We start from the raw sequence: 12,774 nt of genomic DNA, 5'->3' as shown, positions 1-12,774 counted from the left end.
TGCCATCCCATACATAACTGGGTAATGGGTATTAATGAGCACAAAGGTTTTAGGAGCATATCTAAAAAATGACTTAGTTGTTGTGATGGATAGCTATGAGGTAGGAGGCTGTGGGCAGATGCATGTGTGCACTAATCACACACTCATTACAGTTATCTTCACTTTCATCTCAAATGTCCAATCACTAATTGCAAATTTTAAAAAATTAAAAGAAATAACCCAAAAACCAAAAGTACTTAATAGTAAAAGTATTTTTATACATTTATTTATACAAAAGACATAATACAATATCAGAGGTGTGTAGCAAATCATCTTATTTGAATATTACTTTTGCGTAAAAGTTTCTTTTTCATATTCTTAAGTTTCTTCAAATTCTTTATCTGCAACAAAATAAAACAAAATACTTTAATAACGAACAACTGAAGGCAAACTAATTGCTTTATGACAAAGCATGATCTTCAAACTCTGGGCCTCACAGAGGCAACGGCTAGTGACCAAGACCTTTGGCAATATGGTGTGCTTGAGAAAACCCACAAAGCCAAGTGAAATTGTAGTCATGGCTGATGCTGGTGTCATGTAACTGGGCCTCATGAAGGCAAAGTGTCATGTAACTGGGCCTCATGAAGGCAAAGTGGCTGATACCGGTGGCATGTGAAAAGCTCCTTTCAAGTGCTAGGCCTCACAGAGGCAATGACTGAGACCTTTGGCATTACGTTGTGCTTGAGAAGGAAACCTACCACATTCATGACAAATACTGGTGTCACACAAATGGCACCCATGCTAATGGCACGTAAAAGAACCTATTACACTCTCGGAGTGGTTGGCATTAGGAAGGGCATCCATAGAAACCATGCCAAATCAGATTGGAGTCTGGTGCAGCCTTCTAGCTTGCCAACCCTGATCAAACTGTCCAACCCATGCCAGCATGGACAAAGGACGTTAAATGATGATGATGATAATATACTGTGCTGAATGCCTTCTGCCTTAATAAAATAATAATCATTCATTGCTAGTGATGTTAGGAGTAATAATTTCTTTACATCTATACACTTTTCCTTACTGGTTAGCAAGTCTTCTTTAATTTAAAAATTCTAATTGTTTGGTACACTTCTTCACAGCTCAATAGCTTTCTTAATTCTTTTAAGCACTATGAGTTATTTCCCCTCGCAACCCCGTACGCCTGAAAGACATCTTGTACCAAAGCAAACTTTTAAGATATTTGTTTTAATAAACATCCTTTGTGGAGCAACACTTCCAAAATGCTGGAATTTTATAAAAATTTCTGAATAATTGCCAGTAATAATACAGGACTAGCTGGACCCGTGAACAATTCACGGAAAACATAAAAAATGTAAGCATCTGTAAACAGTATACTGGTGTCATGAGAAATGTTTGCATATTATGACCGTCTGTCTTTACGTTCTGAGTTCAAATTCTGCAGAGATCAACTTTGCCTTTCGTCCTTTCGGAGTCGAAAAATTAAGTATTAGTTGTGTACTAGGGTTGATCTAATCAACTGGCCCCGCTCCCCACAAAAAATTCAGGCCTAGAAAAGTATATTGTGACAGTTACAGAATATAGAAATTGATGTAACACCAACGACTATATAATCCAACCAAAATATCTGTTACACAAACGTAAACGGAATTACTATTTAACCTTAAAATACATCGTACATATTCAAAGAACCTTAATGTACAAATTGAAATGCAAAAGAACGAAATAATAAATGGATTTATGAATGAAAGTTTGGTAATTGCGTTTATTTCCACCACACGACACTTATTATTGCAAGCATGTTTTAAATAATCTAAACTATACATACACACACAAATACATTCATATATATGTCTCGAGTTGTAGCAGTAATTCAAAGGGGCCAGCCTTGTCATATCCTGTGTGAGGTTGAATCTCCCGGAGAACTACGTTAATGTTATGCATGTTTGTGGAGTACTCAGCCATTTGTGAGTTAATTTTATCATCGTGTGGTAATGAAAAGTGAAACTAACATTCAATGTTTGCTGTGTATATGTATCTATGTATGAACTTTCCTTTGAATTTATGTATCTGCTGTCTCTCTCACTTCCGTTGTGTCCCTCTTCTCCCCTGCTTTTGATTTAACAATGTGTATATGTATCTACTTCTCTTGCAATGTGATAAACATTAAAAACACAAAACGAACGCCGTCACCACTCACTGTCTCTCTCACTTTGCCACTTCTTTGAAGTGTGACGCACACAACAGGTACGTACAAAAACAAAAAGTTAGCATATTAATATGATTGATGATGGTGATGATGATAAATACATATGTTTAGGAGATGGGATACATAAGTCCTCACCTTAACAAATGAAGCAGAAAAACAGGAGGGAGGGACAACCATTGTTTTACTGCTTTGTGGATGAGTGTAGGACAGAAAGTTGGAGTATACTCTGAATGACGAACCCTAAAGCAGCCAGCTTTAAGGTTGTTTCTGACAGATTGGATTTCCAGCTGGAAAAAGGTACCAGTCATCTTGAATTAACACCTGCCACTGGTTCTATGTCCTTTTCCAGAAAGATTATAATATAGGGAAATGTACAACTCCAGTGCCACTAAAAAGCTTCCTTGTATAGGTATCTACTGTAATGTGGATCATGGATCTTAGAACTCAGGACTGATTGTTGTTGTTTCAGCCATTGAAATTTCATGTGCTTCCCAATCTATGAAAGTAGAGACTTGGAATATGAACTGAGTTAAACCAGGTTTGTCTGTCCATCTTATATCAGCATGAAAAAGTAAGCACAAAACTGACAATGATGTGATAATACCCCACAGGTGTACTCATAAAAACAGTACTGTTTGTCTAACGTTTTGTTTTTCCATGCTAGTATGGCTTGGGAGGTGGGTATTTTGGAGGCAAAATTTAAAACTAGATGCTTTTCCTGTTGCTAACCTTTACTTCTTTTTCAAGCAAGGGATTTTTTTGTCTTTTTCCAGCGGTCTTTGAAAGTGCAGAGCAATCAATTGTAATGTCAACAATGAATGTGATCATCATCAATTTTTTTACTCAAGCAGTGATGAAATGGAATATCAAATTCATGAAGTTCTATATTTTAGAGATGAGGAATTATGTACAATATTTACATTGGATGGATAGATGTCCTCACCTTACGTGTTGTAGAGGTTTGGCATGTCATTCAATGAGGCATTTCCTTGTGGATATAATCAGTTCATTAGCAGGTAAGTCAACATTGTATGTAAAGAATTCCACCCACTTCACAGAATTGATCAATGATACCCCCATTGGATCCAACAAATGGTGAGTCTAGATATAAGTCTATTCACCAAAGTCCCAACTGATGAAGCACTATCAGTGATTCAAGAAAAACCAGTGATGGACACCTCTTTAAAAGAATACACTAGAATATACCAATAGGAAACTTGATGGAAATGTTGACCTTCTGTGTAGAAACTATCTACTTCAGAATAGACATAGATATATATAGACAGGAAGTGGGTTTAGCTATGGGTTCACCATTATCACCAATATATACATGGAATACTTTGAGAATTTGGCTTTAGAATCAACACCACTAAAGCCAACCCTATGGTTTCAATATGTTGATGACACCTTTATACTCTGGCCCCACCAGGAAGATGTCCAAGTACTGCTAGATCATGTGAACTCATTAAAGCCACCCATACAGTTCACAATGGAAAAGGAAAAAGACAATCAGCTAGAATTCATGGATGTATTAATAACACACACTGAGTATGGGTTCAGGACATCCATATACTGCAAGACAACCTTCACTGGACGATACCTCAACTTCAATTCCCACCATCCATCCAGTATAAAGAGAGGGATTGCTCAGTGCCTAAAACATTGAGCAAAGATCCTCATATACACACCACAAAGAAATGATCAAACTAAGTAACAATCTATTAAGCAACAACTACCCAAAACACATACTATCCACTCCATTTAGGAAGAGAGAAGATAAAACCCATAAACTGACTACAGTCTGGCTATCCTATGTGAAAGGCCTCTTGGAAAAGATACAAAAGAAATGCGGTCCATACGACACCAGGACAGTGTTCAAGAGTAATAAACACTTCGCAAATATCTCCTCCAAGTAAAACCACCAATAGAAGACAATATGACCAAAGACTGTGTATACTCCAGCCCATGCAGTTGTGGTAGATTATACAAAGGCAAAACATGCCACCCCCTCAAAATAAGGGTAGAGGAACATCATAAAGCTGTGATACGAGGGGATATTGAAAAATCGGGTATAGCTGATCATGTATGGAAAAATGGAGACCATCTCCCCCCACGGGATGAAGTTAAAATAATAGACAGAGAACACCACTGGAAAATACGAAAACTAAAAGAGGCAACACATATGCTAGGACACAATAACCTCCTAAGCGGACCCAGTGCAGATATGAGTAGAATATGGAAACCAGTATTAAGGAAAGATACAAAACTAATAGGTTTATAGTCCAAAAATTCACTCTAATTGCCCACGGGCATATAGTGTAGTGCTTAAGAGTGTGGGCTACTAACCCCAAGATTCTGGGTTCAATCCCAATCAGTGACTTGAATAAATAATAACATCAGCAAAAAATATCTTAGGAATTAGAACAGAGTACCCCATTAGTCAAAGAAAGGATTAGGTTCAAAATTCCACCAGGATACCTGATGAAGGCTGGAGAGTATATCAGCTGAAACATATTAACAACAAACAAGGTGAGGACACCTATCCGTCCAATGTAAATTTTGTACAAATTCATGCACATTTGCAAACATACACATACATATATGACAGGCTTCCTGCAGTTTCCGTCTATCAAATTCATTCACAGGGTATTAGCTAGCCTGATACCACATAGTTGCAAATATACCTGTGTGTGTGTGTGTGTGTGTGCGCGCGCGTATGTGTGAATGTTTACTTGCATACATGCAAACATGCATAAAATAAAATTTCAAGGAACTGGTGCTTACTGGTTGAACAACTTCTGCTTTTCTTTCATTTTCAAGTTTTCTCAGTCTCTTCTGTTTTGCTATAATTTTATTATTCTGAAATTAAAAATATTTGAAGGGAAGCCACTGGTAAACAAACTACAGATTTCTTTAAAAAAACATAATTAAGTTATTGAATTTTTTTTTAATGGAAAATAACTGTCAACAACTCTGTAGATGTATAAAATCATTAATTGATAGCCAATGTGTGTTAGAGTCACTGGAATATTGAACACCATATGCTGGTCTAATCTCACACTGTCTAACTGAAAACAATGCTACTCATAATTGTGTTGCTGAAAAGGGGAGCAATCTGCATAATCAGTACCAGCATTTTAATGCATTTTCCAATGATAGCATGGAATGGATTAGTATGAACGGCAACTCACTACTTGTCTCAGTTTTCTAAGATGCCCAACATTTTAAGTTCTGAGCTCAACTCTTCTAATATTTTGCTCTAGCAAGTGCATCTTCCACTGATGTCACATATGGTATGTGCATCTGAAGCAAATATTGTCCATATCAATGTTAACTACCTCTACACTAAATTCTTCACTGATTTAGCTACAATGTCTTCGTACATGACTTGAACAACTATTTTATTATCCACCTTCACTTTCATGTCACTTTCTTTTCCCTACCATCGAGAGCAAGTACACCAGTGTTATTGCAGAGAATTCTCCCCAAAGATACATATCGTGAGTTTTATAAACAGCTTTGCAATTTAGAAGAATGTTTCACACTGTTCCTCCTTGAGGCACAGATTATTAGCAAATCAATTTTTGGTTTTTTCCATGGACAGATGTAGCTAACATTTACTTGATATCATTCTTTACTTCCCTTTCTTCCTCTACTTTCAACACTGTTCTTTAGCTCTTCTAACCCCATCTACTGCACTATTATGCATTCACATCAATTATAGCCTGGCTAGGACAGTGCTCTAGCTAGTCTATAGCCAGTAGCTCTCAGGAGGTTATCTCTCAGAGGCATCCAGATGTTCTTTGTCCTCTCCTTTCTATCTAAGTAGGCATTCAATATCTATATAAGTAAGCATCATTTTGTCCTAAACAAAAGGAGCTCAACTTCCCTACAGTCTATTTCCTAGTTGTAATTTACTTCTTAATTTTCTACCTGAAATTGATAATCACTAACCAAGGACAAAATAGAAAAAGCTTCAGGAATCAGACCTCCTGTCCTTACATCCATATTCTTTGGCAATCCAACAGTCAATATATACAATGAATCTCAGTGTAAATTGATGACCAAACTACTGTATTGAGACATGACAAGAAAATAGCCTGGGATTGGTATACTGACCTAACTTGATCAACTACACTCATCATCATTTCACATTCACTTCTCATGCTGACATGGATTGGATAGTTACTAGGATCCAAGAGTCAGATGATCACAGCAGGTTTCAGTTTTGGCATGATTTGTGTGGCTGGTTGCCTATCTTAAAACTAACTGCTTTATGGAAGATACTGGATGCATTTTTGTGGCAGTAGAACTATAGAAGTAGCCTTGCCCCTGGCAAGACTAAAAGTCCTTTTAACCTTAATTCACCAACCACTTAGCCCGAGGTTACTTTGTAACTCACAAGACTAAAGAGCCTCCATGATTGAGAAAGAGAATAGAGAGAGAGAGAGCATAGTGACTTTGGGTATAGTATCGAGAATTTAAAGTATAATGGAAGGGAAAGATTTATTGTTGTGAAAGTGTGTTCCTGACATTAATCGCTGTCCTTTTCAATCATATTCACTCCCACCCAAGATTAATCCTGATCATCTGCATATAGGTTTTGTTCAAACACCTCCTGCTTAGCCTACATCCTTCATAAATGAATATTTTCAAAGTATGAGGCAAGATGGAGGTCTCTTCTATGTGGCCATTCAACATGCTAGATATAACAGCCAAATTTGTGTGTTATCAATAATGCTTGAGAAAATGATGGGCTCCACCAAAGTTAGTACATTCTCAAGAGCTGACTTGAAAGCTAAAACATATTTTGCAAAAGTGCTTTGACAACTTAATTTCATTTAGCATCATCAAAATATAGGAATTAGATATTTCAAGGAAACAAATCCAGTGCAGTACATTCCTTCCACTATAAGAAATTCTTTTTAATCAGACCAAGAAGTATTGCATTTAGCATTTACAGATGCTCCCAATAAATCTATATTATAATGATTGAAGTGCGGGATTTTGTCCAGTTTATTTTTTTCCTGTTATTAAAAAAAAGTCATATTACTTTGAAGAAATTATAAATGAATATTAAAAAAATGTTTAACCTATAAAGTTTATTTGTATATTAAGCATAAATTATAATGTTTAATATTACTAGATTTGCTTCTGTTTTAAATGCCAATTTCCGTTTAACTGACAGGTTAATATCCAGAAGAAAACCATTGACAGGAAAGGAATTACTAAGGTTTTGAAATCAAGAAAATACTGAACCAACTACAAACTTTGGTAGTTGAAATTCAGTTAGCTAGCTTAAAACTAGTACAGTTATAGAGCAAGAATACAATACACCAGCAAATTAGTGTTTGAAGTATGTTAGTAAGTAATGGTTTGCCTAAATATGTGGTCACCATATACTAGTCATTGTGTAATCTAAGAATCATAGTGAGTTAAGAAATGTACTTATGTTGTTTATGAGTGAACAAAGTACGTTGTTTTTGAGTGAATTTCACACAACTCTGTTCAAGTTTACTCATACTTTTTTGGTTAAATTGATAATGGATGAAAGATCAGTAGTAGCAATGTTTTAGATATGAAAATGTAACTTAAAGCAGGATATTTAAACTATATACATTAAGTTACAGGATCTAATTGGTTTCTTGAAAGATTGCAAGTGAAAAATTTATCAAACCAATATGGGAATACACCCTCAAACCATAAAATAACTGAAATCATGATCTCATATGGTGCTTGTTCAAATTGTTAAATTAATTGAAAAATGTTATGGATTTGAAATGTTGACTCCAATTGTATGAAGATCGCCATTAATTATAAGACGACTGTTTAACCCTTTAGCATTCACATTATTCTGTTAAAAGTAATGCTTATTTATTCACATTGCTTCGAATTAATCATGCATTATCTTGTAGTTTCAAGATTTTGATGATATGATTGTTTATCTTTGAAATGACATTGTAGGGTAGGTGTGAGAGACTGGAGTTGGCCAGTCTGAACATAAAAAAGGTAAACTATTTTGGTCAGATATGGCCGGTTTAAATGCTAACGGGTTAATGTCAGTAATTATTAATGATTACAGTATTTCTTTTTCATATCTATCACTTCAAATATATCAAATCCTAATTTACTCATTAAAAAATATATTTACCTTAAGTTCTGCTGCCTTTCGTTCTTTAAGTTCTTTCTCAAAATCCTTTACAGCCTTCATTTCCAGTCTTTTTTTAGTTTTCTCAGCCCATGTTGAACTCATACATTTATCTTTTTTTAAAGATGAAAACCTGTTACAAATTAATAAGGTAAAAAACAATAAAGAGAATTATCTTAATGAAATCAAAAGATGAAAAAAAGGAAAAAAAAATTGTTAGAATTTCTTTCATAAGAACCTGCAGTAGTGAGGAATTTATTGAAACAACTCAATATTCTAATAACAAGAACCAAAACTCCACCAAAGGTATATACTTCTTTAGATATCTCTAGTGTTCATGAATTGAACACATTAGAAATCAAAAATCAGCTTCCAAATTACATAAAACCATTACTTGACGGACTCAGCTTTACCTGTTGCTTAGTTCCAGATCAGCCCTGATTAAGCAAGTCTATGAATCTACGACTAAAGACATTCTCTTGTGACCATCCTATATATTTCCAAACATAGTACATTTATGACTACTTTGTCTGTTTTTTGCTAAAGTAATGTGTAATTTGAGGAAGAAATTAGGTGCTATTTCAAGCAAATCAAATGTCAATAAAGAGGCTCCTTGTAGGCTCAACAGGTTAACCCCCACCCCCATGATATATCTTTTATTTTAACGTAACTTAAAAGCAAGATTAAATAATTTTGGGGGCATTTATCTTCATTCTTATCAGACTATTATGACTTTGCTAATACATGGTCTCCAAGAAAAATTTTGCAATGCAGAACAAAACTCCCCATTCCAGGTTACCAACTGAGACCATTGAGAAAATTGTTCCATCACCTTCCTTTAAGTAAAGGTAAAGTTACCTTCTTGAGTCATGCTGACTCACAAGGGCTGGTTTCCCTGTTTCACAGCGTATAAATTCCCCTCCTGGACAGGACGCTGGTCCATCACAGGATTACTTATATTTGCTAGCTGAGTGGACTGGAGCAACACGAAATGAAGTGTTTTGTTCAAGAACACAATGCATTGCCCAGTCCAGGAATTGAAACCACAATCTTACAATCATGAGTCCAAGACTCTAAGCACTAAGCCATGTGCCTCCACTCACCTTCCTTTCATCAAGGAGGGCAGGCATTTTTTAATCTACCTGGTAGCTTTGCAAAAGAGATTGTATGGTAGATGAGATTGAAAAATATGAAGACAGACTTCTTTGGACAAGCCCTTATTGACTTTTTCATGTTTCACTTGAAAAGCAAATAAGGGTAGAGAGGGAGGTACTGTCTCCCACGAAATTTGTTGAAAGATGGAGATGAAAGTGGTGAGTTTGGTCTGAGTAAATGAGTCTGCTCTGAACATGTACCTGTATATTGAGGATGGACAACTGAGAGAAAGCACTTTCCTTAGGGGTCAGAGTGGCTGTGTTTTTGTAAGGTTTCCCTGAGTAGCCTTTGAAGGTCTCCCACTCTCTTTTGTGGGTTAGGGTTGTTTGTCATCGCTTGTGGTTAATAAAGAAATCATTATTATTATTTATAAGAGCCATAGAGGATCTATTTCAAAACGGGGGCACCAGTATTTTCTTAACGAAACACTTTGAAACTTGGGACACTGGTAGAATGTGTCATATAAAACATCTTTTACTCTTAGTCTTCTTAACAGAAAAACGTACATCGCAAGTTATTCCATGTTAAAGTTGTCGTATTTCTGTAATTTCAACCAATCACTGACGTCTATTTAGCTGAATAGAGTTACTGCTAGGCGGTCATAAAAATGTTATTCCCTGTGACATATTTCATCCGGTTTAATCGTAATTTATACGCATATAGTGTTTATATAATAAATTACGCTGTGCATATCTATGTGTGTAACAATTTTAGAGTTCGGATTCTAGAGTTAGGGTTAGGGGATTAATACGATATACACCGTTACAGCGCTAACTGTTTTCAACTGAATAGACGTCAGTGATTAGTAGAAATTATCGAAATAAGACAATTTTTTACATGAAATAAATTCGAATACAAAATTTTTTTTCTGTTCTATAACACAAAATAGATAAGTATACGAAGTTTGAAAGTCTTTCGGTACCAAAAACACTACATAAAACATAAATGAAAACTGGTGCCCCCGTTTTGAAATAGATCCGCTATCGAATATTCGCAAGCCAATACAAACTGGAAATCACTAAAACAAACAAGATTTATTTCGTTATTACTATGCTGGATCATATACTATTATTTTTGTTTATTGTATATTTTGGCAATCGTTTTTGGTCTCCATTTTGGCAATCAATCGTTTTTGGTCTCACATTTGTCAATGTCTACGACTGATTGCTGTATATTTTATACTTTAAAAGCGTTATTGGATATACATACATATGTTGGGTAACTTGGTATTATTGTATGTCTGGAAAATTTAATGACGTTCGTGCTTGAAACGTATTTTTTCATGGGTTTCAGTGTGTGGTGTGTAGTGTAAAGGATGACTGTTACAACTAAGATTTTTTTTTAAATGAGTAATTTTCTTAACCAGAAGCCTTATATCTAGCGCTCCCGAACAAATCAATGCACTGGGTCCCAAAAGCCGCGAGACCCTTGGACAACGGCTCGGTGTGTCTATGCCTTAAAATAGTACCGTCTACAGCACTTAAATTATCAAATAATATAATTAAAAGAGAACAGAGCTTGATAAAGCTACGAAGACAAAAATCAGTTTTCTTGAAGAATTAATATTTCAACGCGGTCGCTCGATTTGCCAGGAATAGCAAATTACACACTATCGACTTAGAAAAGGAGATTTCATTAGATGTAGTCCTACGTATGAAAAAGATTGGGTGGTCATGGTTAGAACCGATCCGGGAGATAAACACCAGTTAATAAACTTGGCGAATAGCAATTATCAATATTGTTCTTATATTACAATCACTTTCTTGATACGTAAAACGAAAGATTACCATTAATTATCTTCCCTATCATATTATAAAGACAAAATTTATGACTAGAAAATAATATAAACCACATAAAAAAATCAATATTTAAGAGAATTCCAGTAAACACGTGTCTGTAGCGTGTTGACAAAAACACTAACATATTACCTAGAACGAGTATTCTTCCAGAATTTACCAGATTTTCTTTTTCCTGACGGATTATTTTGATACAATTCTTTAACAGCTTGCGTCTTCTTCAGAATATATTCAGTGTATTCGTTATCCGACATGCCTACACTAGTCACGACATCAGATTTAGACGCCATAGCGGCTGATTGCACGGTGCGCTACCTTGTGGAATTAAACAACTAAAACTGGGGAAAGGGTAGATAATTATTTCTGAAAGCGTACTTTTTCAGTATCAGAGTAAAATGCAAAACACAAAATCTCTGCCTACAGAAAAATTGTTAGAAAACAACGCTCCGAATATGTCTTATGTATCTCCATTCCCGAATGTACTGTACAGAACGTTACAATGTACTGTACAGAACGTTACAATGCACTGTCAAGTCATGAGATATTTAATCACTCTTTGACTGCAACTTGGGTGTCAGAATGTACTTGCTTCAGCAGTACATATGTTAAGAAATTGGGGAGATCTCATTGTTAGACAAACTGTTTGTCCAGCCTAACAATGAGATCTGCTGCCACTTTGAGAGATATTCTGAAAACATGTGATTGTTTTTGTTTACAATCAACAAAGTTGAAAATATTAGAAGTGTATATGGTGGATCCAGAGTCCACACATCTACTCTTAGTAACAACTTTCTATCAGTAAGTGTTTGCAACAAAAATAAATACTCCCCCCCCCCCAACAAACAAAAACCTAAGAGTACTTTTGCAGGCTTACCTAGAAGTAAGTGCAAGCTGACAGAATCGTTAGCATGCTGGACAAAATGCTTAGTGGCCTTTTGTCCATCTTTACATTCCAGAGTTCAATTGCTGCCAAGATCGACTTTACCTTTCGTCCTTTCAGAGTCAAAAAAAAAAAAAAGTAGCAGTTGAACACTGGAGTTGATGTAATCGACTAACCCCTTCCCACAAAATTTCAGGCTTTGTGGCTATAGCAAAAAGGATTGTTATCATTATTTAAGGCACTGAGCTGACAGAATTGTTTGTATGTTGCACAAACGGTTTAGCTGCATTTCTTCCAGCTCTTTACATTCTGAATTCAAATTCTGCTGTGGTTGACCTTTACCTTCCATCCTTATGTAGTTGATAAAATAAGGACCAGTTGGGACTGGGGTCGATGTAATCAACTAACCCCTCCTTCTAAGTTATTGGCCCCATGCCAAAATTATTATCATTTACGTATTATAGTAAGGCAGTGAGCTGGTACAAATGTTACTGTGCTGGAAAGGATGCTTGGCAGCATTTCTTTCACGTTTATGTTCTGAGTTCAAAGGCTACTGCCTTTGATCCTTTCAGGGTTAATAAAATAAGTA

At 35.7% G+C, this 12,774-nt stretch overlaps 1 protein-coding gene across 1 annotated transcript; it reads right to left on the bottom strand.

Annotated features, from left to right (window-relative positions):
- Positions 1-233: 233 nt before the first annotated feature.
- Positions 234-11,657, bottom strand: LOC106878208 (uncharacterized). The gene is made up of 4 exons (XM_014927357.3): positions 11,438-11,657; positions 8,358-8,487; positions 4,991-5,065; positions 234-380 (listed from the first exon to the last, which is right to left on the bottom strand). Exons 1-4 carry the CDS (start codon positions 11,593-11,595, stop codon positions 309-311), a joined length of 435 nt encoding a protein of 144 aa, XP_014782843.1. The 5' UTR covers positions 11,596-11,657; the 3' UTR covers positions 234-308.
- Between the last annotated feature and the right edge of the window lie 1,117 nt (positions 11,658-12,774).

The sequence above is a fragment of the Octopus bimaculoides genome, chromosome 1, assembly GCF_046866305.1.
Source record: "Octopus bimaculoides isolate indiv1 chromosome 1, ASM4686630v1, whole genome shotgun sequence".
Classification (NCBI taxonomy): Eukaryota; Metazoa; Mollusca; class Cephalopoda; order Octopoda; family Octopodidae; genus Octopus; species Octopus bimaculoides.
Note: the sequence above shows the minus strand (reverse complement) of the source record. Positions and strands in the feature narration are given on the sequence as shown.

Bases quoted from the DNA above. Each gene is read 5' to 3' on its own strand.
- LOC106878208 (XM_014927357.3), bottom strand. From the start codon at position 11,595: ATGGCGTCTAAATCTGATGTCGTGACTAGTGTAGGCATGTCGGATAAC. The intron at 8,488-11,437 runs GTAATATGTTAG...AATTTGTAACAG, and splicing joins TGGAAGAATACTCGTTCTAG to GTTTTCATCTTTAAAAAAAG. The intron at 381-4,990 runs GTAAGCACCAGT...ATTTTGTTGCAG, and splicing joins AAGCAGAAGTTGTTCAACCA to ATAAAGAATTTGAAGAAACT.